Source organism: Podarcis raffonei, chromosome 6 (genome assembly GCF_027172205.1).
Source record: "Podarcis raffonei isolate rPodRaf1 chromosome 6, rPodRaf1.pri, whole genome shotgun sequence".
Lineage (NCBI taxonomy): Eukaryota > Metazoa > Chordata > Lepidosauria > Squamata > Lacertidae > Podarcis > Podarcis raffonei.
Genome location: NC_070607.1, coordinates 51,703,236 through 51,729,175, shown reverse-complemented (window position 1 = coordinate 51,729,175; position 25,940 = coordinate 51,703,236). Strand labels below are relative to the sequence as shown.

At 44.5% G+C, this 25,940-nt stretch overlaps 1 protein-coding gene across 2 annotated transcripts; it reads right to left on the bottom strand.

Annotated features, from left to right (window-relative positions):
* Positions 1–377: 377 nt before the first annotated feature.
* Positions 378–25,940, bottom strand: EPS8L3 (EPS8 like 3). 2 transcript variants are annotated; one of them, XM_053392819.1, is made up of 20 exons: positions 25,792–25,940; positions 23,640–23,697; positions 22,546–22,610; positions 21,359–21,423; positions 19,932–20,090; positions 19,418–19,567; positions 18,534–18,610; positions 17,533–17,720; positions 15,766–15,857; positions 14,252–14,369; positions 11,552–11,616; positions 10,025–10,099; positions 9,378–9,526; positions 8,304–8,412; positions 8,042–8,076; positions 7,431–7,524; positions 4,687–4,809; positions 3,585–3,670; positions 2,002–2,134; positions 378–868 (listed from the first exon to the last, which is right to left on the bottom strand). In XM_053392819.1, exons 2-19 carry the CDS (start codon positions 23,678–23,680, stop codon positions 2,002–2,004), a joined length of 1,824 nt encoding a protein of 607 aa, XP_053248794.1. In that variant the 5' UTR covers positions 23,681–23,697; positions 25,792–25,940; the 3' UTR covers positions 378–868. The 2 variants fall into 2 exon arrangements, with proteins under 2 accessions (XP_053248794.1, XP_053248795.1); XM_053392820.1 differs by lacking the exon at positions 25,792–25,940 and adding an exon at positions 25,713–25,741.

Genomic DNA, 25,940 nt, shown 5'->3' with positions numbered 1-25,940 from the left:
GGCCATTAATGTGTTGCTTTTATCTTGCTGTTCCGAGTGGTTGTATGAACATGTCTTGCCCATCTGTGGAAGGAGAGGGTTGACATTTCTGTTGCTCTCCTGCTAATTTGAGGTCCAGTGGCATTCTTTATATTCCTATTATGAATGCTTTCTTTTCTAGAGAAGGATTTCCCTCCCTAGAGTGAGGCTGTTTGGGTTAAGATTTGGCTGCAGGTGCAAATGTAGCCTGTAGAGTTATTTTGTTGCTAAATCTAACCTACGGTGAGATAAGAGCACATGCCTAGTAGGAAATACACAATTTTCACAAATATTTTTGAAAAGGTTCTGGACCAGTAGTTACATTACTTGCTATACAGCAAAAACACAAGCAGTTGTGACACATTAAAGATTAAAATTTATTGGGTAGTTTGACACAAATGGAAACATATAGGAACTAGTTGGAAAACATTTAATTCTCGCAGTGAGCTCCTCCACGCATCTTGAAAGTTCACGTTTTCCCATCAAAAATGGTACTGGGACACTCGGACATAGCTCTAACTTAAGAAAAGTTTGATTCTTTTTCTGGGAGACTAAATCAAGAATGTTTAGTTGGTCATAACACAGCCTTCCTAAACTTGCTACACTAACATACTGCTGTGCTAATTTGTCCTACTCCTTATCTTGCATATATTTTGAGATTCGCACAGAAATTGCATTGACAATACCTCTTATTTTATGGCATTACAGCCCCACTATTTACAACTTTTTGTATGCACACAGCTGCAGAGGAAAACACTTCACCTTCTTGAAAAGCAAATGGAAAATCATTAACACGTTCCTATTACGATAATTATGTAGTGGTTAAAGATGGCTGCTCTGGTGGATCATCCTGTCAAGAGAAGCAAGGAGAGAGGAGTTGGTGCTGGATAAACTCTAATCATTACATTTACCACATTTACAAACCTCTAAGGAGCTTGAGGTTATATTTCAGAATTGCTTACTTTATCCTTCTAGCAGCTCCATAATGGTTGAGCTTGATAACAGTGACCCAAGCGCTTCTCCATAAGCTTTGTACTAGATGATGGGGCTAGATGATGATTTGGTCCCTGGAGCCAAAAAGGTTTCCCACCCCCAGTCTTAAAAGTGAGACAATCCTAAAACTGACACATTTAGTGCATAAGAGTGGGTCACTGGTCTCTTTGTCAACTTTCTGTGGGGCTTGAAGAGAGAGAAGCTGATGCAGGAATGCAACAAGCTATGCATATGCTACCCCCCTGAATTAAGGTACTCGCTGTATAGGAACATACACAAGTAGAAAACCCCTGTGTTCTACTTGTGCATATCTCCCTGAATTAAGCACCCATGGTGTTCCTATAGTCAGGTGCCAACTTGAATAAACTATTGGGAGGCCCTGCGTAATTGATCAAGAGAGACACTGCTCACACACCATTTGAATGGCAATGCCCATCAACTTTGGGGGGCCAGCCCCCTCAAATATTTTATTGGGGGGCAAAGGGACCTCGGCCCCTAGGAGTTGGGTCCTTTGCCTACATTCATCTCCACCAGGGAGAAACTGAGGCAATGGGAAACTATGTAGCCTGTGCAAGAACACAATGGCATTGTGGCAATGTATCCAGTCAAATATTCCCTACAGGAGGGGAAAGGGGACTGGCTTTCAGCCTGAAGGCCAGATTCCATCATGAGAAACTGTCTGGTGACTGCATACCAATGGTGAGCTGGCCAGAGGCAAAAGTGGGTAGAGAAACAGCCATGGCTCTTAACAGTTAAAACAGACTCTGACCATAAAGGTTGAGAGGTTTTCACATGCACCCACACACATCTCTCTATCCTCTGTCCAGGCAAGTGAGAGGTATCACCACAATCCAAGGACTATTCCAGCCAGGCAAAAACACTCAAGGAGGGTGCAAAGCAGCCTGAGGGATGTGTGGCCTGGGAAGAGGCCACCCTATAGCATATTTCTTGCCACAAGACAGATGAGTATTCTGTTGGAGGGTGTCTTACCTACAGTGCTGATTTAACAGTTGAAAGCATGAGAAACACTCTTCCTCCTTCTTCTGGGCAAACTGCTTTCAGCTCCTCTCTGCTCAGTGACAGAATCTGGTTTCCGTCAAGGACTCCAAGGGTCTTCACCGTGCTGTTGAAAGATGAAGGAAGAAGGGAAAGTGTATGTGTGTGTGTGTGTGTGTGTGTGTGTGTGTGAGAGAGAGAGAGAGAGAGAGAGAGAGAGCATCAAAGCAAGGTGGCAAAAGATGGTAGAGGCTTGAGACATTCCCAAAGAGAAGAGCACAGTAAAAGGTAAAGGACCCCTGGACTGTTAAGTCCAGTCAAAGGCGACTGGGGTTGCGGTGCTCATCTCGTTTTCAGGCCAAGGGAGCCAGTGTTTGTCCACAGACAGCTTTCTGGGTCATGTGGCCAGCATGACTATACCGCTTTTGGTGCAAACGAACACCGTGACAGAAACCAGAGTGCTTGGAAACACTGTTTACCTTCCTGCCACAGCAGTGCCTATTTATCTACTTGCACTGGTGTGCTTTTGAACTGCTAGGTTGGCAGGAGCTGGGACAAAGCAACAGGAGCTTACTCTGTTGCGGTGATTCAAACTGCTGACCTTTCGACCAGCAAGCCCAAGAGGCTCAGTGGTTTAGACCACAGCACCACCTCTTCCTCAAGCCTGTGTCAGGCAGAAGGTAGACTTTGCCACAAATACAGTGCTAGGTGACCAAGCAGTTTTTAGCCCACTTTATTTTCACATATCTAGCTTATATGAGTTTATCATTCTGTGTGAAAAAACAATTATGTGAGATAGGTAAGGCTGGGAGACAGCAACTTCCTTAAATGGGTGACTGAGAACTTGAACCTCGCTCTTTTACATCCAATCCCATCGCTTGAGCCTCTAGGTCCTTTTGGTTCTGTATGGCTCAGCAAACCTAGAACTGGATATTTCATACAGAACTCAGCACTGAGATCCTCTTCATTTAAAACCACATTTTTGTCTATAGTAGTCTTTCGGTGAAATCTCTGAAGCTAGAGGGAGGCAGAACAGGGCTTACAGCTGGGAAGAATCTCACTCCACTGCACAAATCTCTTGAGGATGGCTTTTTAGCCCTATAGATCATCTCTTATATTCACAACCTTCCCTTCTCCTGTTCTCCCTGAACTTTGCCAAAACCTCCATGTTCTTTGGTTGTAGAACATACTGTGCAAGATAATCAAATCACATTTCATTATTTCTGAGCTTTCCATTCAAGTCATCTTTATACAGAGTTTGGATTTTTTTAAATGCTCAGCACACACCATCCTCGTGATAAAGTATACAAGAGTGGCACTCCCTACTATTCCATTGTTTTTCAATGGAGAAATAACCAGACAGTTTCTGAAACTGGCCCCAGACCACGATAATAGTGCCACTGTGCTATCGGGCTTTGTTGATCTTCATGCCTTTTAAGTCTAAATTGAAAGTTTATTATCTTTGCAGGCAGTCCGCTAAGCTATGTATCAGAAACACAGCACCTAGGAAAGGGTGTGGGGCAGAGTTATTTGTTAGGGATAAGCTTTCTTGGGTCAGTTATTAATGCAGCACCTACATCTTGGAAAAACCTTTCATCCTGAGCCAAACTGTGACTTCTGCTGGTGAAGAACTGGGCCGGAGATCAGGGAAGTCTCTTGAAACCTTAATGCAGACACACGAGGAGAAAGATATTTAATAGAGAACAATGATTGCCTCCAACTAAAGGCTTACATCCTGAACAGCTGAGTGGCTGCAATTTTGGGTACTTAATTTTTCTTTCTTTTAGCTCTCAGAATAAAACTAAATATGATTTTGCATAGTTGCTTTAAAAAAAATTAAAAGCTGGTGTTGGGGGAGGGCAGATTAAATGCTTTTTCTCTGCCATGGTCCTGACTGAAATCCATCACCACCCAGCACTTTCCCAGCACTGAGCACAGGGCTGCAGGTGGTTGTTGGGTGCTTGGCCCTCTTTGGCCAAGCTCTGCTTTTACCTGATCCACAGATGTCGGTTGTGGAGCAGGTGGATATGGCTTGCCTGAAATGGCTTCAGGGGCCCAATTGGGGAGGCCTGGTTGGCTGGAGTTACCCCACCCCTGCTTCTAATAGCTGCTTTTCTTGGAAAACCACTGCAGCTGCCCTTTTGAAATCTGGCAGGATTCAGAATAGGCAAGCTTGTCTGCAAATTCCATCAAATTTTGCCCAGAACTACTACTACTTCTTCTTTTTTAAAGAGCTGTAGATGGTTCCTTAAAAACAACAACAGTAAATCACATTTCAGAGCTTTTCAGTACAAACACTTGTGAATTTCTTAGTCTGTAAATTGGCAAGCTTTAGCCACCACAGAGGGTTGGTATGCTTGCAAAGTTCATCCGCTTCTGTGAAAAGGGGGGGGGGGAGAAAAAGCCTATGTCCCAATATTGAACCGGGGGTGGGGGTGAGGAGAGAAATGAAGCAGAGGGAGTCCCATGCACAGCTGGCTCCCAGCAGTGTTTGCAGAGCTACCTAAATTTCCTCTGGAGAACTTTCTAGGTTTCTGGTCATGCATTGCATTGCTTCTTTTGAAGGGCAGACACAGATATGCTCAAAGACTGTGCAGAGCAGATGTATTTTACAAACTCATAGCTCCATATCTCTGTGCCCCTGCAATGCCATCCAGTACAATAAAGAATAGTACCTACTTGCTCTGCGTTGTTCCCATTAGGTGTCTTCTGTTCCATAGGCTCCAGGATATTGTTAGGGATATAGCCTGTCTCTCCTGCAGCATTTCTAGCAAGCCACCATTTTTTCCGTTGATCCAAAACCTAAACAAAGGAGAATGTGTGATTGTGTGGCGAGTTCCCGCCCCCCCCAAGGAGAAAATAAAGACACAGGACACCAAGTTTTAGTTTAATGGGCGAATTAGGCCACAACTTTATTGATTACAGGAATGAAAGGTATTGGCTTAGGCATTGGTCCTATCGACTAGCCGGCTCCAGCCCGATTGCATGAAGACCGGCAAGCGTTAACACCATAAGGGGGAGTCCTGCTGAGGCACATCAACTAGGAGCTCCCCTGGGTCACCGCTCGGGGGCGTGCCTTAGGCCCACACCTCCATAGGCTTTGGACAGGGCCACGCCCCCCCGAATCCTTTATCGGACTACCCTTAGCTTTTGGGGGGAGGTGATGGTGTTTCCTCCCCCCCCACATCCTCTTAACCCCTTCTTACCAATGCCAAACCCAAAAGCCCAGGAGTTGTGACGAGTTGCTATGAGGCAGGCGAAAAACCAATTGGCTGAAATTTGCCAATTGGGAAAAATTCCTACCAGGCCCCTTGCGGCGACCGACTGAAGTCCATAGCAAAGTCAGGAGCCTACCTAAGGGGAGGGAGGGTGGGAAAATGAGACGGCTGGCACGGCAAAAAGAGGGCGAGCCCTGGCCGCGCCAGCCCTAAATAGGGCTGGCCACGCCTCCCCAGCCACCCAATTGGCTGGCTGGGTGGACGACGCAGCCGGGATTCCCTCAGTCTCGTGGGGGCTGCATCCAGCCCCTGCACACGTGGGGTGGGCGTGAAGCCCGCAACCCTACCTCCTCCCCAACTCGGAAGTGGCTTTACATCAAAACACTGCAACTGATTAAAATGAAATACCTGTGCAGTGGTACCTCGGTTTACAAACTTAATCCATTCCGGAAGTCCGTTCTTAAACCAAAACTGTTCTTAAATGGAGGCACGCTTTCCCTAATGAGGCCTCCCGCCGCCTGTGCCCTTCCACAGTTCGGATTCTGTTCTTAGACCGAGGTAAAGTTCACAAACCGAGACACTACTTCCAGTTTTGCAGAGTTCGTAAACCAAATAGTTCGTAAACAGGGCTGTTCTTAAACTGAGGTCCCACTGTATACTGCCTTTGAGTTCTAGTGAGGGTGGAATGTAACCATGAGAAAGGAGATATCAGTGATGTTAGTACAAGCCACAGGCTACCCACTTAACTTTCAAGTTCCATAATGCAGGATAGTAAACCAGGCTTTAGCAAGCTGGTGATCTCCAAGGGTGGAATCCAACATAGCACCAAGTCCCATGTCCCATCAGTTCAATGATTCCTGCTTGTGCAATGTAATCTTCTCCCTCACTAGAGGAGGGAGAAAGTCTGTTGCACTGATGGAACTTGAAAAACACTGCCGTTACTTTGGACTACAGCTCCCATCTCCAAGGCCATGCTGGCTGGAGCTCTTGGGAGTTGGAGTCGAAAATATCTGGAGAGCATGGCATTGGCAAAGGTTGCAGTAAGCATTAAGCAAAAGTTATCAGTGAGGCAGAAATGGAATGAGCTAGTTGGAACAGTGAATCATCAGAGATATTAAAAAAAGGTTGGAGAGACTTCTCTCTTTGGGTGAGAGAGGTTCTATTGTCTACTGATTAGCTTCCAGCTCCAGAGTCCATCTACAGCAAGAGCGATTTCTTGACAAAGATTAGTGTTCAAAGTCTTTAACCCTTAGTGTGTCTTTTCTTTCTAATAAGCTCATGCAACATTGCTGAAACCACTGCTTGATAATGGGAATTAGTACCCTATTCCCATTGATCTGGTTCCCCCCCCCTCCTGACCTGCCTGAGTCATGATTGGGCTGCGATCATTTGGAGTGCACACGGGTGCAATTAAGCAACAGGGCAGGAGGCTTGCTGAGCTTATGCAGAAGGAATAGCTGTCCATGGAGGTGCAGGTCAGTTCTGTGTCCAGGGCAGCTGTTTATCAGCTCCATCTGGTACGCAGGCTGAGACCTTACCTGCCCACAGACTGTCTCGCCAGAGTGGTGCATGCTCTAGTTATCTCTCGCTTGGACTACTGCAATGTGCTCTATGTGGGGCTACCTTTGAAGGTGACCTGGAAACTACAACTAATCCAGAATGCAGCAGCTAGACTGGTGACTGGGAGCGGCCGCCGAGACCACATAACACCGGTCTTGAAAGATCTACATTGGCTCCCAGTACGTTTCCGAGCACAATTCAAAGTGTTGGTGCTGACCTTTAAAGCCCTAAATGGCCTCGTTCCAGTATACCTGAAGGAGCATCTCCACCCCATCATTCTGCCCGGACACTGAGGACCAGCGCCAAGGGCCTTCTGGTGGTTCCCTTGCTGCAAGAAGCCAAGTTACAGAGAACCAGGCAGAGGGTCTTCTTGGTAGTGGCACCCACCATGTGGTACGCCCTCCCACCAGATGTCAGAGAGAAAAACAACTACCAGACTTTTAGAAGACATCTGAAGCAGCCCTGTTTAGAGAAGCTTTTAATGTTTAATAGACTATTGTATTTTAATAGTTTGTTGGAAGCCACCCAGAGTGGCTGGGGAAACCTAGCCAGATAGGTGGGGTATAAATAATAAATTATTATTATTGAAAGTGCTGTTTTTACCAGGAGGTTAGTTTGCTGAAGGGTAAGGAACTTCTGTCTTACCTCTAGGAGATCTCCTTTCATTAATGTGAGCTCCCTGGGGTTTCTTGCATGGAAGTCACATATGGCTTGCATAAGTTGGGGAGCATCAGATGCCCTGATGAGAGCAGGAGAATGGAAAATGAGAGCCTTGCTTTAGGACTATAATAACGTGTACATATTCACATACAGGCATATACATGGCTGATAGAATCATTTTCTGATTAATTTCTGTGTAGGGATAATCAAGGGGACTCAGAATTGTGAGGATATAGACTCCTGAGACAAACACATTTTTTTCTATGTGCTGTTTTGCTGTTGGGTTCAATGGGATTTGCACATGTCCACAACCCTAAACTTTATCTCCTAGTACTTTGGTCACTTCATGAAAAGAGAAGACTCCCTGGAAAAGACCCTGGTGTTGGGAAAGATTGAGGGCACAAGGAGAAGGGGACGACAGAGGACTAGATGGTTGGACAGTGTTCTCGAAGCTACTAACATGAGTTTGACCAAACTGCGGGAGGCAGTGGAAGACAGGAGTGCCTGGCGTGCTCTGGTCCATGGGGTCACGAAGAGTCAGACACAACTAAACAACAACAACAATGTCACATGCTAGAGCCAGTGAGAGAACATACCTGCTTGAGAAGCTACTCCGGCTTTCTGTGCGGACCTGTGTGGAGGAAAACACAAGAAATGTATTGGATATTTAAAAAGCTTATTCTGAGTCAAAGCCACTGCTCTTGCTCATTAAATTCATGTGCAGAGACAGCAGCAGAATGATGTTATCCTTTGTCATCGCTAGTTACCAGGGAAACACACAGTTCCCCCTTGTGTTTCAGTACTACAGGTTGCAAGGTCTACTTCTGCTTTTCATGTGCTTTTAAAGGAGAGATTCACCTTATTGAAATCAACAGAGCTCTGCCTCCGAGTGGGCATCGGCGGCACCCATCCACTCAAGAACGTGGGCTGGTAGCTGGGGATGGATGGTCCCTCTGGATGTTCTGCCCTATGGGGGAAGAAGAGAACTTGTAGTGAAGGGCCTTCCAAAATGAGAAAGTGCATCCTGCTACAGATGTGGAGCCAAGAATCCGAGACCAGGGAGAAGAGTCGGTGGAAGAAGATTGGAAAAAATTTAAAGTTTATTTACAGAAATACTGTAAAATTAAGGAATGTTAGAAGGATGCTGGAATGAAGTTACATGGCTTTAGCAGAAAGGTTATAAAGAACTAAGTAAAAATAGATTGTTAATGGGTCAAAGTGGAAAATTTAAGGTTAGATTGGGTTAAGATAAATTATGGAACAAAAATTGAGTAAGATGGAAAGGATTTGCTAAAACAGCTAATTGAACTAGAATACAAAAAAAGGGAGGTGTGAGGAGGTTGATGAAACAAGTAAATGAAAGATAAAGATATGGAAATATTGGATGTGTTTTTAAATGCTTTTCTTTTTCTTTTTTCTGTTTTACTGTATTGTTTTTTGTTTTTTTTCTTTCCTATGTATTGTGAGGTATTGATTTGCTCTATTTAATTTTTCATTTTTCCATTCTTCTTTTTTTCTGTAATCTTTAAACCTTTAATAAATATTATTTTTTTAAAAAAACAACAGATGTGGAGCCAAGGATGTTTCTCGCAATGCAGGATATTAAGTCCATGACCTTTTCTTCAGACTTCCTGCTGGAAATTCACTTGCGTGGCAGAGTTACTTGTACTTTTACACACTTTCAAGGTGTGACTCAGAGCTAGGGTCAACAAAAGACATAGTGCAGCTGCAAATGAAGAACATAATCAGAGTCTTGCTAGATCAGGCCAGAAGACCAGTTGTCTGTTTCCAGTGGTGGCCTGGCAGATGCCTCTGGCCAGGTTCCTGCTACAGTGAGATATGTCACTGGAATGTACTCATTAATGCCTATCTTTAAGTTCAAATGGCATGCTGCTTTGCACATGCTATCTCCTTTGTGGGCTTTATCCGTACCTGCTTAGATTCCAAGCATCTCCCAAATTCTTCCAAATAAGCTGGTCTTTGGAATCCAATGAGCGCCTTAGCAAGTCAATTGCTGCAGGAATCAGCAAAGGTGAGGACACCGTAGAGGCCAAGTTGGTCCAAGGACAATTGGACAAAACCTGCAAAGCAACAGCATATGAGATCATGGAGCCTGACAGTCTCTTTGTCCCTGCCCAGTGTGGTCAGGTCTCCACGAAGGCTTCTTCTGAACATAAGCTCATAAGAACCCTTTGTTGTGCCCAAAGACTGACACACAGAGAGGACCAAAGCTAATACTATTCATTTCTCTACTGCCTCCTTCTAGGGATCTCAAGGTTTTAGGAATTTTCTTCACAGGTATCATTTGGCGATTGTCCCCTTTCATGCAGAAAGTGAGATATATATAATAGTGCTTGGGGGGCATCAAGGTCACCAACAAATCAGGAGCAGGTTAGGAGTAAAATGCATGGAGTCCTTAATCCAAGCACTATGAAATCTAATTATTATGGCACAGGAAAATCCATAGCAGAGTTTCAGTGGCACACACTGATATGGCAAATAATATCTTTAATAATAATGGGGGAGAGTAGATTACCACCAGAGGCCTCCAGGAGTCTGTTCCTGGCTAGAATACTCACAATTTTCAAAGTGGAAAAGATGAGCTGAACCATCTCAGGAGCGCTTGGTTGCTGCATTGTATGTTCAAGTTGTGCCTGGGGGGGGGGGGAAGGCAAGCTAATATTTACACTGTTAATATATTTCTCCGGGTGGCATTTAACTAACTTTTTCTCAGAGCAGACCTATCAAAATGCACATGACTAAGTTAGGACCATTAATTTTAATGCATGGAGCTGCAGAAAGCTTGCTTCTCCACCCCTTAGCAAAAACACTGTTTCAACTTTCAGTTGCTCTGTGGTGGCAGAGACTAGGGAGTGGCACTCTTCCCCTTCCCAATCAATGGCCCGAGGACCATGAAACACTGGGTAGCGGTACCATTTCTGCCCAGTGCTACCACCAGCAAGGGGAGATCAGCCTGGCCTCCTTCAACTGGATGTTGATGCCTGCTACCAAAGCTTGTCTACTGTGGGACAGAATGAGGTGGCTGCCTCAGGTAGCAGCTGCAAATAGGGTGGCAGGAGTCAACACAGCTCTGTGCGTCGTCATGTGCTACCTAAGCTAACCTGCTTCCCTCAGGTGAGGTGGAGGATGCTGTCCGATTGCCAGTGTGGAAGTAAGGTTCAACTGCTGCCAATCTGGCTGGCTTCTGTACATGGAATGGGGGAGGTGCCACCTTGTCCTTTGCCTCAGGTGGCAAAATGACTTGGGCCTGCTGCCCGTAAGCAACTCATCCCCTTTTTTCTGGCACTGTCAAATATCCTCTCCCTTCTCTATCTTTCCTCTCCACTTCCCTTTCCCTCTATGTCTTGCCTTTAAGACTGAAACTACACATGGTGTTCTGTTATCTGTCATTCCCTCTTCCCTCACATCTCTTCTCCTTCCCCCCGGGAAAAGAGGCAAGTTGGATGAGAAAAGTCGGTAGAGAAAAAAGAGTTAGTGCCCAACCAGCCTCCTGTTAGGAACTGAAACTTGGGCAGCTAAGAGAGAAAATGAAGAAAAACATTGTCAGGATCAGGCTTGCCCTTCCTTTTGAAAAACACTGTTCCTAATTGCACTTGCTAATTGTAAAAATGGCATGTCATCTGGTTTGTCCCTTAGACTGTGGCTCACAGGGAGGACCTGTGTCTTTTATGGAGAATGCCTGCCAGCAGCATTGTGTATTGAATTTTAATTGCTTTGGGGAAAGGGTTTTTTTTTCCATCTGGAAAGCAGGTACAAAATATAATCAATGGATACTATTTGATCCTTTATCCATCTCCGTACTGGTTCACATCCCTGTTCCCCACCTTCTCCTATCCATACATTCCTTATCCTGCTCTGGTGGGTCAAGATATCTCCAAAACAAATCCACCGTGAACCTCTCCATTTGCAATGAATGGCTGCAGCAGGACACAATAGGGCTCTTTGTGCATCTGCCCTAGTTGCTCTGCACTTGGGAGGCCAGGCCTTCAGGCGGGGGAGATGCCTCTCTCTTCAGATACACGGCCAGCCCTGCTCATGCTGGAGAATTTCCTTGCCAAGTTTGTGCAGGCTGTACACTGACCTACCAGCAAAATGAAGCTGTATTTGATCTTCTGGAAACAGTCCTTGAACCCAGGCTCCGGAGGCATTGCTGCAGATCCAGAGAAAGAATCAGTCAGTCAGCTCAACCAGAAACAAACAGGTGTTACAGGCAGGTTACTCATGTAGAAGCCATTGTTTATCTAGGCTCTTAATTTATGGGCTGGTTCATAGCATGAACACATGCACACAGCTTTCAACACCTATTTACAATCCAGATACGCCAAAACAATTGGAGGGTAACATGAACAGAAGCTGGTTTGAGCCAGATAGCCTCAAAGGGACAAAGTCAGTTTAAATCCAAGAGACTGGCTTTGCTAGCCGTGGGTGTGGTCAGCATAGCTGTCACTAGCTTCCCTTATTCTGAATAGGATTCTTTGCAAGAAAAGGGAAAAGTTGACAGCTATGGTGGCCAGCATAGCATAAGTAAAGATCACTGCCTTACTGTCCTTCCAATCCATAGATGGGGAACCTGTGGTTCTCCAGATGTTGTTTGGCTCCTATCTCCCCTCAGATAAGGTGGCAAATGGTGTGTGACTATGGGAGCTGTAGTCTTGCAGCATCTGGAGGGCCACAGGATTCCTAGCCTCATCCCAGTTATTGAAGTTTTCAAGCACAGTGCAGATAGTTTGCCTAATAAAAGACAAACCCTTTTATTCCTTTCGTCTGACACTCGCCCACTCACCCCACATCTTTGCACAGGCTTGTTTTACACTGAAAATCCAACCAGTGCCACATTTATTGCAAGAGTTTCCATTGCTCCCAGAAGCTCTCAATACTAATTCACCAAGGACATATATTTTATTGTCAAGTTGGCTTATGGAGATATGCATGTTTGGTAGGTACATCTGGTAGCTGTGAGTTTGGGCCTGTTTTAAAAATAGCTCCCGAAAAAGAGCTAATTTTAGGAGAGGCATGGGGAAAGTGTGGGAGATTTTACGCAGCTAATCGTAACTGTGCATAATTGTCAGTAAGAAAGGGGTTAAAGAACACAGAGCTGTAAATTTCTAGGCAAGGGGAGGGAGGAAGTATGGTTTGTTTCCTGTTCCCCTCTCTCTGAACCATGCAAGCAAAGCACATTTCTGAGGCTGGGACTCTAGACTCAGACTGTGTGTTTGAGACTCACTTTTGTATTTTGCAAACAAATATACCTTGCCAGTGTTGTTTCTGCTGTAGCACTGAACAATGCATGAGAGAGACCTGTGATTACTATAAGTAAAACATTTAAACTTACTAAAGCTTGTGGTCTCTTCACTCTGAGAGGGGTAGAGGCAGGGGAGAATGCTTAATACTTGGACATTTAAAGGTCTAACAACCTACAGTATGTTTCCCCTGCTTTGAAAATGCTGTTTTAAACTCTGCTGAGGGCTGTTTTGGCTAAAGAGTGAGTCAAGCCCCCCCTTTTTTAATTCAGTGAGTCATCCATTTTTCTTTTGCAGTTCCCTACACACATGGGACTTCAGGATTAACTGACGTTCCCCAGTTATTTCCCAACAAAAAGGGACCAAAATAAAATAAAATAGAATATTAAAGACCAATGTTATATCTGAAGTAGGAAAACAGTGAGTCATGGTTCAACATTCAGCTGTCAAAGGAGCTCTAAGGGCAGATAAGGAGATAGCAAATAAGCGATCAAATCTGCTTAGAATGTTCATATTTCTGCAAGGACATGAAGTGTCCCCATGAATGAATTACTTGGAATCCAATCTCTATCTCACCATCCTGAGTGCATCGGATACAAAGAAGCCACCCACCCACTCACTAGCTCACAGGCTCTTCATTAAGTTGAAAGTATAGATAAGACAGAACGTAACCAAGCAACTGGCTTATGGCTTAACACAGCTGCCAAGGCTAATCCTCCACAGGCCTTGGCCAGCTGCAGCATCTGCTTGGAAATTTCCCCTTTCCTAGCAGATACCCTGATCCAAAGTGCACAACCCATCCCTGGTCGACATAATCAAGAACGGCTTCTGTGCCGTGAATTGTGAACCCGTGACCCTCCAATCCAGCACCTAGAGGTGCCACTGTACCTGGCAATATCTTCAGTGACTGCAAAAACCCACAATAAATATTCTGTCAAAAATCTGCAACGCATAAGATACTGCTTGCTTTTTCTGCTCAGTTCCTGTTTGTGCTGGCTGGCCTCTCCTACAAAAGTCCCTCCTCCCTTAAACATGCTCATATTTCATTGAATGCCAGGATTTGATGCCCAAACCATTCTGAACAGTGGAGAGGGGCTTTGAGCTTATTTTTTTGAGTGATGCCACAGTGGCTGACATAGGTGCCTTTTCCGTACTATTGACTGTGGTCCTGTCGATTTTTCGATGTAAATACATTGTCTGTGTCTTGTTATTGTACTGTTACTGTCAAGGAGGGGAAGAAAAGCCCATGATATTATCTGTCTCAAGTACCACAGGATCTTGACATCACTTCAGCAGTACGTACCTTGGTCTGGTGTTAGGGTAGGGTACTGTTCTTCAACCCTGGGCTCCTGGATGTTTTTGGACTACAACTTCTGTCATCCATGACAGTTGATGAGAATTGTAGTTCAATAACACATGAGGGACCCAAGGTTGATGCTCACCAAGGCAGGCATTGTTATTTATTGATCTGCTTAAGGCAGAAAAATGCTTGGGGTCAGCCCGCTTTCAGAACCTCATGGCGGCCTCTTTGCCATTCTTATTTACCCTCTTTGCCTTTATTCTTTTTCGACTTCTTCTTCTTCTTGTCATTCTGGGATCTACTGGTCTCCTGTACTTTCCCTACAAACATTTCAATCTCATCCAATACATGGTTCAGGATCTCCTGTGGCCAGCAAAGGAACAAAAAAAAATAAAAAAAAAATTAAATCAGACACTGCATCAAAAACTGTTTCTCAAGGAACCACCAGAAGTTCAAATTCTCACAGCCATCATTGGAGACTTTGTTTTATACTGGCTGATTATCTATCATTTTTACTTTGTTTGGTCTTCAGCTCGAGTCTGGGAGAAAAGTCTCAGACAAGAGAGCAGGTAAATTAGTCATACAATACATTTGGCTATCACAAATTACTCCCGGACCAAGGGTTATAGGGTTATAGGAATCCATTAATGTTTGTAAGGTTGGCTCCTAACTGCCCATCTTCCTGACTCCCTTCTATCCTCCAAACCAGTTTTTGAGCTATCTGTCAATATCTGCTCAGCAGAAGTGCTTCTTGACTGCACAGTGTTCTTCAAAGTAGCCCAACTCATGTCTCTATCCAATAGACATTCATATCACACCATTCATTCATTATTTTATTTGTATGTTGCCTTTCCATAGTTAAAGCCATGCTCAAGGTGGATTACAATATAAAAAAATACTTAATTACAAAGATAACAAAAGTAATCATGAACAATAAATAAAACCTCAAAAAGCACACAGCCAAATTGAAAAGGTTCCACATTAAGATTTAAGATAAAGATACAAATCTATCATCTATCTATCATCTATCTATCTATCTATCTATCATCTATCTATCTATCTATCATCTATCATCATAATCTCAATAATAGCAAAAACAAAAACCCCTAAACAATGCCCCAGCCCCAAAGTCTGTTTTGCAGCCTCAGCTTTTGTAGCTGGAGCCAGCCTGAGCCCTCCCCTCCCAGACCAGGTGGAAAAAGGCCTCCAAGTCAGGGAGCTGGTCTTCCAGGTCTCACAGCCAAGAGATGCCTCTCTCCCTCTGTCCAATCAAGCTCCCAGACAACACAGCTTTCCTGCTGAAATATACTCAGAGTCGCAAAGTGATTTCATGCTCTTTATTCAGCTCATAGTGGTGAGGAGGAATGAATGAATGAATGTCCCCTCAAAGTATCTGCTTTATATACATTATTTACACAATGGGCTGCACATGATTGGCTAATTCCGGAATTCTACTGTAAGCCAATCAGGTTGTGGATTCACTTCTATCTGGAGCATGATTGGGTGGTTCCTGCCAACCAATCATACTGCTGTATTGTTCTAGGACCAATCAGACTGCTGCCTTTTGGATCCTATTGTTCCAGGACCAATCAGACTGCTGCAGTTTGGATCCTATTCAACTCAGTACATAACACCCGCCCTGCTTAATCAAATAATCCCCCCTGTTATCAGTGCTTGAGGTTCCTACCCTCTAGAAAGACAACAGGGAAAGAGGTTGAGTTGGGGGCTAGCAGGAGGTGGTATCCGGGAAAGTACTTACAGCATCTCTGTCTATGTCCTGCATCATTGGAGGCCCAGGGTCTTCATACATTGACTCATATTTCTGCTGCTGGTGAAGTGGCTGTTCTGCTTCTGCAACAATCAGAGTCCCAAGATCAGTAATAATAACAATAATTTATTATTTATACTCCGCCCATCTGGCTGGGTTTCCCCAGCCACTCTGGGCAGCTTCCAACAAAACATTAAAAATACATTAAAACATCAGTCATTAAAAACTTCCCTAAACAGGGCTGCCTTCAGATGTCTTCTAAAAGTCAGATAGTTGTTTATTTCCTTGACATCTGATGGGAGGGCGTTCCACAGGCCCTCTGCCTGGTTCCCTGTAACTTCGCTTCTCGCAGTGAAGCAAGACATACCACATCAGGAAGCAGGGCAACCATTTAACATATTGCCAAAAGAGATGAAATGCACCACTGACAACGAGGACACATAACTCGCAGAAAATTTGCATGTGGCAGTTTATACGTAGGAGCTGCAACATTTGAAATAATTACTAAAATTAATTTATACGAAAATAAAATACATCTCACTATAGTGGGGAAGGCTGGGACCAGGTGACCTGCTCACTCTGCTGTTCAGGTACTTACTGTTGATAGGCAACGACAAGACCCCCTACTCTTCCTTCTTATGCTTCTTTAACTTTAAACTGGGCTTGAAGTGGATAGCCCTTTAAATAGAGGATAGCCCTTTAAATAGAGCCTTCTGACAGCTCTTCAGACAGAGAGCTATCTTCTGCAAAGTAGGATACACATCCTAAGCAATGGCACAGCTGATTCAGACCTTAGGTGGTGGGGCCAGCTGGCCTATCTGAAGGAGTCAGATAGGATATGCTTTCAACCAAGTGTGCAACCAGTCCAGTTGTGTAGCAGCTTTATGTTAATCACCAGCCTATCTGTGTAAACAGTGCTGCTGGAGGATCCAGCCTTATACGATACGATGATACGATACGATGTGATACGATACGATATGATAATCTTTATTGTCATTGTTCTTTACAGAACAACGAAATTGAAAAAAATCTACATCAGACATTCAAAACCAACAGACCTGCTATCCCAGCTATCCCAGCCTGTTTAGCCCCCTAAAAACTCTGATACCCCATAATTAAATACAATATACTCCCATAGAGACTACCTTACACTGCATTTAAAACCAAAATCACATTTGGATAGAAACTGTTTCTCAGGCGACTAGTCCTAGTCTTAATAACCCTCTTTGGGTTCTTCCAGAAGGCAGAAGCTGAAAGAGATCATTTCCGGGGTGCGCACTATCTCTGCAGCTTTCTTATGACACCTGGAAGCGTAGATTTGATCCAAGGTGGAAAGAGTGCACCCAATTATTCTCTCCGCAGTCTTTACAACCCTGGACAGCATTGTTTTCCCCCTGACTGTGCAGCTCCCAAACCACACACACAGACCTTAAGTTAATACACTCTCGACAGTACAATGGTACTCTTATAGGCCCATGTCGTAAAAGCGTTTGGTTGTGCCCACCTTCACCCTCCTCAAAATCTGCTTTAGAGGGTTGGGTGAATCCCTAGAACAGATTTAGGGGGATGCAGGTGGAGGAGTGGAAGTCCTTGCACTAAAGAGACACGTTATGCAGTGCTACTTTGGATACAACCCATAGGCATTTATTCTTCCTTAGGAGATACAATGTCTCCTCTGACTGCTTCCTGATGCATTATGAGAGTGGGAGCTACAAATGCTGCTGCGTGTTGCAAGAGAGACTGTAACATCATCATTACCATAGTCCACAGGGACTGGGCCAGCTCTCCAAGGATGTTGCTGCTGCCTCTGCCAAGGCTGTTGTGCTGGAGAAGGCATATGGTTCGGCTCCATTGGCCCTGCTGGTCTTCTTTCTTGGGAGATCAGTGGGGATTTGTCAGTACGTGATGATCGGCTCTGCTGGTACAACATATTCTCCAGGTTGCTCCTGATAAGATAATTGAGAAGAAGTACATTCTTAGGAGGGGAACCAGGTGGTGCTGTGGGTTAAACCACAGAGCCTAGGACTTGCCGATCAGAAGGTCGGCGGTTTGAATCCCCGCAATGGGGTGAACTCCCATTGCTCGGTACCGGCTCCTGCCAACCTAGCAGTTCGAAAGCACGTCAAGTGCAAGTAGATAAATAGGTACCGCTCTGGCGGGAAGGTAAACGGCATTTCTGTGCACTGCTCTGGTTCACCAGAAGTGGCTTAGTTATGCTGGCCACATGACCAGAAGCTGTACGCTGGCTCCCTCGGCCAATAAAGCAAGATGAGCGCCGCAACCCCAGAGTCGATCACGACTGCACCTAATGGTCAGGGGTCCCTTTACCTTTACCTTTACATTCTTTGGAAAGCAAGAATGAAGGAAAACCTTGGAAAATTCAGCACTGAACCTGAACCTAAAGGAACTGGAAGAGCACTGGTGGAATCTGCCTGGGAGAATTTGGATAACTAGAAATCACCAAAAAGTGTGAGAAAAAGCTTGTGAATATGGGAGAGAGAGAGATGCCACATGCTTAACAGACAAGTGAGGCAGAGATTCACAGCCTAACAACTCAGTTTGATTGGGCTCCAGGTGGCCAGTAGAAATAATACATTTCTCTATGGCTGGGATATATCTTACATTGACTTGGGGGAGAAGTCTCTCTGGACTGAGGAGTTCTGCATTGATAATGATTATGCACAAGTTAAAATCTAGCAGGCTTCTGGAGAAAGAAAGGTTTGGCGGTCCATACTGCAGGCCTCTAAATCTCTCACTACCTGAGCAAGTTGTGATTCTGCTGTTCTTCTCTCAACTCCTCAACGGCCTTCTCCACTTTGGTTTTCAGCAGCTCAGCCTGGAGGAAAGTAAAAGCAAGTCTATCACTTTTTACAACCATTCACCAGCATCTACCAAAGTTCCCCTGAAAATATCTTCCTCTAATCTCAGCTTCAGGCATGCTCTGAGCTGGAACTGCTGCTACTACTGTGGTGCACAGGGAATAGAAATCACTATCAATTTCTATTTTTTGCAATAGCAGCAGTAATGAGTTCCCTATACCCTTGGGAGGCAATCTGTCATCAGATTATGGAACTCCTCTCAGCTCATGGTAGTGCAGGATGGAGGACACGTACTTGAGTGATCCAAGTTGTAGTGAGTACAGGGAACTTATACAACGCAGTTCTTACTCTCAGATTCTCTTTCTTTCCTTCCTTCTTTCTTTCTTTCTTTCTTTCTTTCTTTCTTTCTTTCTTTCTTTCTTTCCATCCATCTTGCACACAGACACATGGATAAAGGTCAAACTATACATGTTAATGTGTGACTGCAATGATTGTGTTTTTAAATCACAACAATGGGAGGCAATGAGAATCAGAGCACAATGAGAGATTTTTGCTCTTCCCCCATGGTCCTGGCAGAAATCCCTCCCCACCCCAGCTGCTATTTGCCACAGGAAAAAAAAAACCTACCAAATAGCAGCTGGGTGGATGGGTGTGAATCAGGATTATGGTTCAGGGGGAAAGTTCCCCATGTGCCATGGCCCCACCACGACTATCTAAAAAGACACAGTAAATGCAATCTTGCATTTCATGGAACATGCAGGTTAGTTCCTAACCCCCCTCCCCGCCCAGGTCTCTTCCTTCCTCTGGGCCCTGAAGTTGCTCACTCCAATCTGCTCGCACTGAAACAGCATGATGCTAGTCCTGGATGGTCTCATTTCTTTCACAGTGATGGCCAAGATGGAGTTGTAGATGCAGCTGTCCAGGACACAGGCACATTCCTGGATATATTCCAGGGGGTAACTATCCAGCTCTTCCTGTAAGCAAAGAAAGAAATCAGTGTACAGTCAGCAGCAGAGCAGGGGATTCCCTGGCAATCAATCCTATCACAATCTTCCAGGTCTGAAGGATGGGGTGGGGAGCTCTACAAGCCAACCGGTGACAGAGTGAGGACGATCTGCTGAGACCAGCTTGACTTTTAATCATTTTTGATGGTAATATCATAGGTATATCTTTAGCTGGTGTGAAAGGCAGTATAGAAATGTTTTATGAATAAATGTATAAATAAGTATTTAGAGGTCTGGTCCCTTCCAATCAAGATGTGGACTCAGTTACTTATCACAACTTGTCCCCCGCTGACATTACATGGTGTGCACAATAAAATAAAGCAGCTCTGCTTACCTCTGCCTCAATGTCAGTCAGCAACAATCTGTTATCCTTCACCTGCAAAAGCATGTCTTGTCCCCACACCTGACCTTGGGCATCCATCATCTTGAGTCGGTTAATACAGTTCTCTACATTGCTAATTTCCTTGCCATCAACATTGCAGGTAAGAACGTGCTGGGAATAGAAGCCATAGTTTAATTGTTGCAGCAGATAATCAGGACACTCCACCCCCACATAAACAGTTTCCACAGAAGGGACCAGGAAGTATTGCATAGAATGGTCTTCTATGCTGTGGTGCTCTACCCTTTCTATGAAATTATAAGGGCTGTAAGCTGAAAGCTTTAGTTTAACCATTGGTGGAGGAAATGCAAATTATAATTAACTGAGCAGGGGCAAATTATCTACAGGGGCAAATTATAATTAACTGAGTAGTGTGTTTATTTCTAGTGATAATTTGGTCCTAGTATGTTACTGTGAAAAGGAATGAAAGAAAATATTGAAGATGCTCATTCCTCCTACTATCTCAGAAAATCCTACACTGAGGGTTCAGTGGTATACAAATATATTTAAATTTAATTAATTGATTAACGGGATGATCAAAAAGCAGATGATTTATCAGCTAAGTATTTTAAAATTGTGTAGCAAGTATAGACTTCTAGTGCTGGACCTCAGGGTAACTTCAGATCTGAGAGACTATGGCCTGAGTTCCTTCTGGTATACAAATCCCTATGCACAGTAGTCAGGAACTCATGGATCATTTGTGTGACGATTTTATTGGATTGCCCTGTGGTGATTTATGGACCTGCTGGTGGCAATCTTCTTGGTGGAAAACCTTCTGGTCCTGGACTGGCTCCACCCACTCAAGCTTCCCATTGAATCTTCCTGGGCAGGAAGGAGTATAAAAGCTTTCCTTGAACAAGAAGGATTTCTTGAGCTCTGATGCACTCCTGGCTACTTGCTTCCCCCACAGCTCTTGGCTCCTCTGCCCATGGCTCAGCCTTGAGTGAGGGAGCAAGTGGGATCACAGTTGGCGTGTTCTGTCCCTGCCTGATCCACATTCATCTGAATGAATGATGAGAGCCTCTGCACATACAGTGGAGCGGGTTCCCCATTTCTGTGGAGAAAGCCTTATTCATGTAGGTGTTCTTTGAATGCATTCAAATGAATGTGTGTAGGTTGGGTATGGTGCCTGATGCTGCGATTCTGCTCCCTTCACCAAACATGTTCCTTTGAACACATGTAGGAGATGAAAGTCAGGGAATGGGCGACCCACATGGGATCCCCTGTAGGAGAGAGTATGAGGCCACCAGCAGGTTAGCAAAACGATAGGAATTGTGTTGCACCACCAAGTGTAGGAACTGGCACCACTGCATGGGACCAGTTCATTCTTCCCCCATGACTGGACAGAATAAAATGTCTCTGCTTCCCCAAGCTTTTCCTACCTCCACCCGGTGCTGGAATTCATGTTGGTGCTTTATCATACTTTCAGTATATTCCTTCCGCTGGTCTATGAGAGCAAGAGGGAGAGAGAGGAGACACAGTATGAAGAAATCAGCTTCAGTATCGCCAGATGTAAGGGAATCCTCACTTAAATATATGAATCCAAACCTCTGTATGAGGTTTGTACAACCTCTTGTACAAATATCAGGGAATTCAGAATGGCCCAATAACTTTGGCTCCAACAATTCATAAGGAAGACAGCTTGGCAGGAGTTTCTCATGTGGCCAATGAGTTGCAAGCAACAGCACAAGTTGGAGAAGGGCCGTCCCTATTATTAGGCAGAGTGTAGCAACTGCCTTAGGCAGCAGGTGCTGTGGGGACGCAGCATCCAGATCCCTAGCTGTACCCATTAGTTGGACGGCAGAATTGTGTGTGCCACACCACCTGCCACCACGTTGGCCTGAGGTGCTGTGGAAGACACAATCCTACTGCCAATACCAAAAGAAAATCCAACTGCCAGTCCAGTTGACTTCTGCACATAGAGCCATGGAGGCCCCATCTTCACCTTTGCCTTAAGCAGGAAGATGTTATGAGACCTTACTTCCTAGGGCTTGCTTTACATCACCCTCCCCACTATCTCATCCCTCCTGGTAAACAGCAGTGACGTGACTTACCCACTTAGGAGGTCAGGTAATCATCTCTGCTTCACCATGTTGTCTACTACAGCCCTATGGCTTCATTGCTGGGTGATTAGAATGGATGTGTGGCTTCTATTAATATTGCTCCAATGTCAAATGATTAACTGTGCAACTAGGGAGCATTTCTTATTTTTTATTGACAAGCAGGAAGATGGGGGGGGAGCTCTCCACCCTTCTAACTAGCTTGTGTGTGAGGGACGGCTGATCTCACTGCTGTCTGAGGAGGGGAAGTGAAATCATAAAGGAAAGTGGCAACTATATTACTCTAAGGCCATTCCCTGAGGTACAAAGCGTTCTAATACTGCTGTGACAGAAATAGGAGAGGACGCAGGTGGCACCTACAATTTGGTTATCTCCCCCCCCTTCCAATATGAGACTTTGCAGCAAATAATAAAAATGAACAAAGAAACCCTGAGAGCTCTCGGATGGGGATTCAGACTTATTAAGACTGGAGATGTTGAACGCAGGAGAAAAGAACAGGCTGTTCTTACGGTAAATGGACTTGCCACTTGGCCTGGTCATGCTGTTGGCTTTGTTGAAGCTGCTCTCAGTTTCACTGTGGAGGAAGCAAATAGACACAAGGGGTTGAAATGTTCCCTAGGTTTTAAAATGTTTAAATATATCCACCTTACGTGCCTTAAATTCCCTCACCCTACATCACTACTAGGTAAAGGTAAAAGGGCCCCTGACCATTAGGTCCAGTCATGACCGACTCTGGGGTTGCGGTGCTCATCTCGCTTTATTGGCCGAGGGAACCGGCATTTGTCCGCAGACAGCTTCCGGGTCATGTGGCCAGCATGACTAAGCCGCTTCTGGCAAACCAGAGCAGCACATGGAAACGCCGTTTACCTTCTTGCCGGAGCAGTACCTATTTATCTACTTGTACTTTGACGTGCTTTTGAACTGCTAGGTTGGCAGGAGCAGGGACTGAGCAACGGGAGCTCACCCCATCACGGGGATTTGAACCGCCGACCTTCTGATTGGCAAGTCCTAGGCTCTGTGGTTTAACCCACAGCGCCACCCGCGTCCCTTCATCACTACTACATGGAGTCAAAACTGGGTACTGATGGCATCTCCCCACAAGTAGGGATGCTGCAGCATCCATCTCAATGAGCCTTCAAGGGATCCTGATAGCAGCAACTTAGTTAACAAAGCTCAAATCCCCGCCCACCCATGAAGCTCATTGGATTGCCTTGGGACAGTCGCCATCTCTCAACCTAACCCATCTCACAAAGATGTTGTAAGGCTAAACCTCAAGTTACTTGGAAGAAAGGTGGGATATACAAGTAATAAACAAAAAAGCAAACAAACCTTAACTAGCAACAAGGCTGAAAATATGCATATTTTAAAACTGCCATGGAACTATGTAGTATTTTGTATTTGCAAACCACAGAATCCTAATTAGAACTTGGCGTCTTCCAAAGACGGAACATAAAAGGTCTAAAGTTTTCAGAATCAAATTCTTCCTGATGAAGAAAGACTCTTGTCCATGTGCAAGAATGAATATAACGTGAAGAACAGTTGGTTGTGGCAAGCAGAGTCCTCCAGTGGTATCAAATGGTATGAAAGATATGCATAATCTTACTTGTAAGAAATGTCATTCCTATGGTGAAAGAGAGCTGCCATCTTCCTGACTTTTGATCCTGTGGATTATACATCAGTTATATCTCCAGACAGATGCCCAACACTCATGTCTATCTAATCAATATTTCAGGTGTGCATGAAAGAAGTAGTGGAGTGTGGTAAGCTTCTCTCTATTAAAGACTTTGGATCAAATTGTGAACTTCTGTACATCTAGCTGCCCACTCAAATCTATTCAGAGGCTGAAAGACAGCTAAGGAGAAAAAGAAATAGAACTAGCAAAAACCCAAAATAGAAGAAGAAAGAAAAGAAGGGAAAGAAAAATGAATGGAAGGAAAACAACACAGAAAAACAACAACCTGAACAGCATCAGATGGTCCTCAGTACTGCTTCCTTTTTATACTGCATATTCCACATCATCCTTAGGTTCTAGGGATGGTGGAGAACTTTTATTCAGTTCACACTTAAATATTCCTTAATTTGCACTCTCTGAAATAATACAAGGTCTGAAACACAGCCACCCTGTGGAATTCACGCTTATCTGAATTTTGCAATGCAGCCAAAGAATGTGTATAAAAAGGCATATACCAGAGTAAAGTGTGCATACACATTCACTTATTAGTGAACTAATATACATAAATGCATAATTGTAGGGATATTTTCTTTGCAAAAATGTGTACATTAGGAGAAATTCACACCAAGATGCTGGTGAATTTTCATGAAAACCTTTTTTTTAAAAAAATGAATAAATTCACATGCTGATGTTAAAATGTGAAGAACTGAACTTAAGACTGGAAAAATAAGAAACTGGGAAGAAACTGAAAGATGTGTCCACCCTTATTAGTCACCAAGTCCATTAATTATGTTTACCTTGCACAGTTGAGCTTTGCATGGAAATGTCACTCATTGTAAATTGAGCATTTCACAGCCCTTTGGACTTTCTGCTTATGCCCCCACACTTGACTTTTCTCTGTGTGATTACATATATACATATGCACACATACACATAAACCAGCTGGGATAAAACTTCATGCAGCCGACAAAATGGGCTTTAATCCATGGAAACTTAGTGCCACAAATCCTCCTTATTTTCTGTGTGGTGTAACTAAGGGTGGCTTGCTTCACATGCCACACCACATCAAATGTGGAAGTATTTCAGTTTCCTTGAGAGCCTATTTTGCTTCAACCCAGTTGTTTTGCTGCACCACACTGAGCTAAGCCATTGTTCAGGCTTAGTGTGTTGTCCAAGTCCAGGCTAATAGTTTACAGCTCATGGTTTGCCTGGGAGAACTAAGTGGTAAGCCCGGGTTCAAATGACACCCTCAGCCAAACTATGGCTTAGCTCAGCACAGCAGGCAAAAGGCCAATGAAGAGCAAAGCAACCACAATCCCCTCTCCCAGAGCTTGCACACCTACTTACACATTCATGCTAAGCCATAGTTTAGCTTACTGTGCCATGGGAACTAGGCCATAGTTCTCTCTCCTGAAATTTGCCTAATGATCAATAATATTTTATGGCTGAGTCTTATGTTTCCATTTATACAATAGCGGCCTTTAGTAGCCATGGGTGCTCTTAAGAGCCAAGCAGTTTGTTCCATCTCCATATTCCAAATTGCTGGGATGCCAGGACACCAGGAATCAATTATATTTAGGGTATTTCCAGCCAGAAAGCTTTGTACGAGGACAACAGGAAGCTTCCTCCTACCAGGCCAGTTTGTTTGTTCATTTGTCTCCAGTAACTGGATTTCCCCTTGCTCCCTTCAAGCTGATCCTTCTAACTAGAGAAAACAGGGACTAAACCTCAGACTTTTTGCATGCTGAGCACACACTCTACCACTATGCTACAGTCTCTTCCATATGTGGGGTTGAGCTGGAGAAGGGGATGTGGCCATTCCCTTTGTATGAAAGGCAAAAGCACAAGCAGTTCTTTTTGATACATGTATAGATTATTTTAAACCCCACTTTCGTGCAAATTTCAGCTTCAGAACATCCGTTCCACTGTATGGAAAGTCACTCTATTCCTCCCTTCCCTTTAGACACCGTGACAAACACTCCCTGGAAATGGGATTAGCTGTACCTGGAAGTATGAGAAAGCAGAAGGACAGGGAAATCTGAGTACCATCAGCGAGCGGCTAGGAAATGGTGAAGCAACTCACCTTCTCAGTTGCTGCAGCGATAGCTCCTACTGTAGAACAAGCGCAAGGCCCCCCTCTGCTGCGCACAGCGCCTGAAAGCAGAGCAGGGAAGGAGTCGACTGGGTTGGATACATAGCTTCGAGTTTAGACTTTGCCCCCTCTGTGAAAGA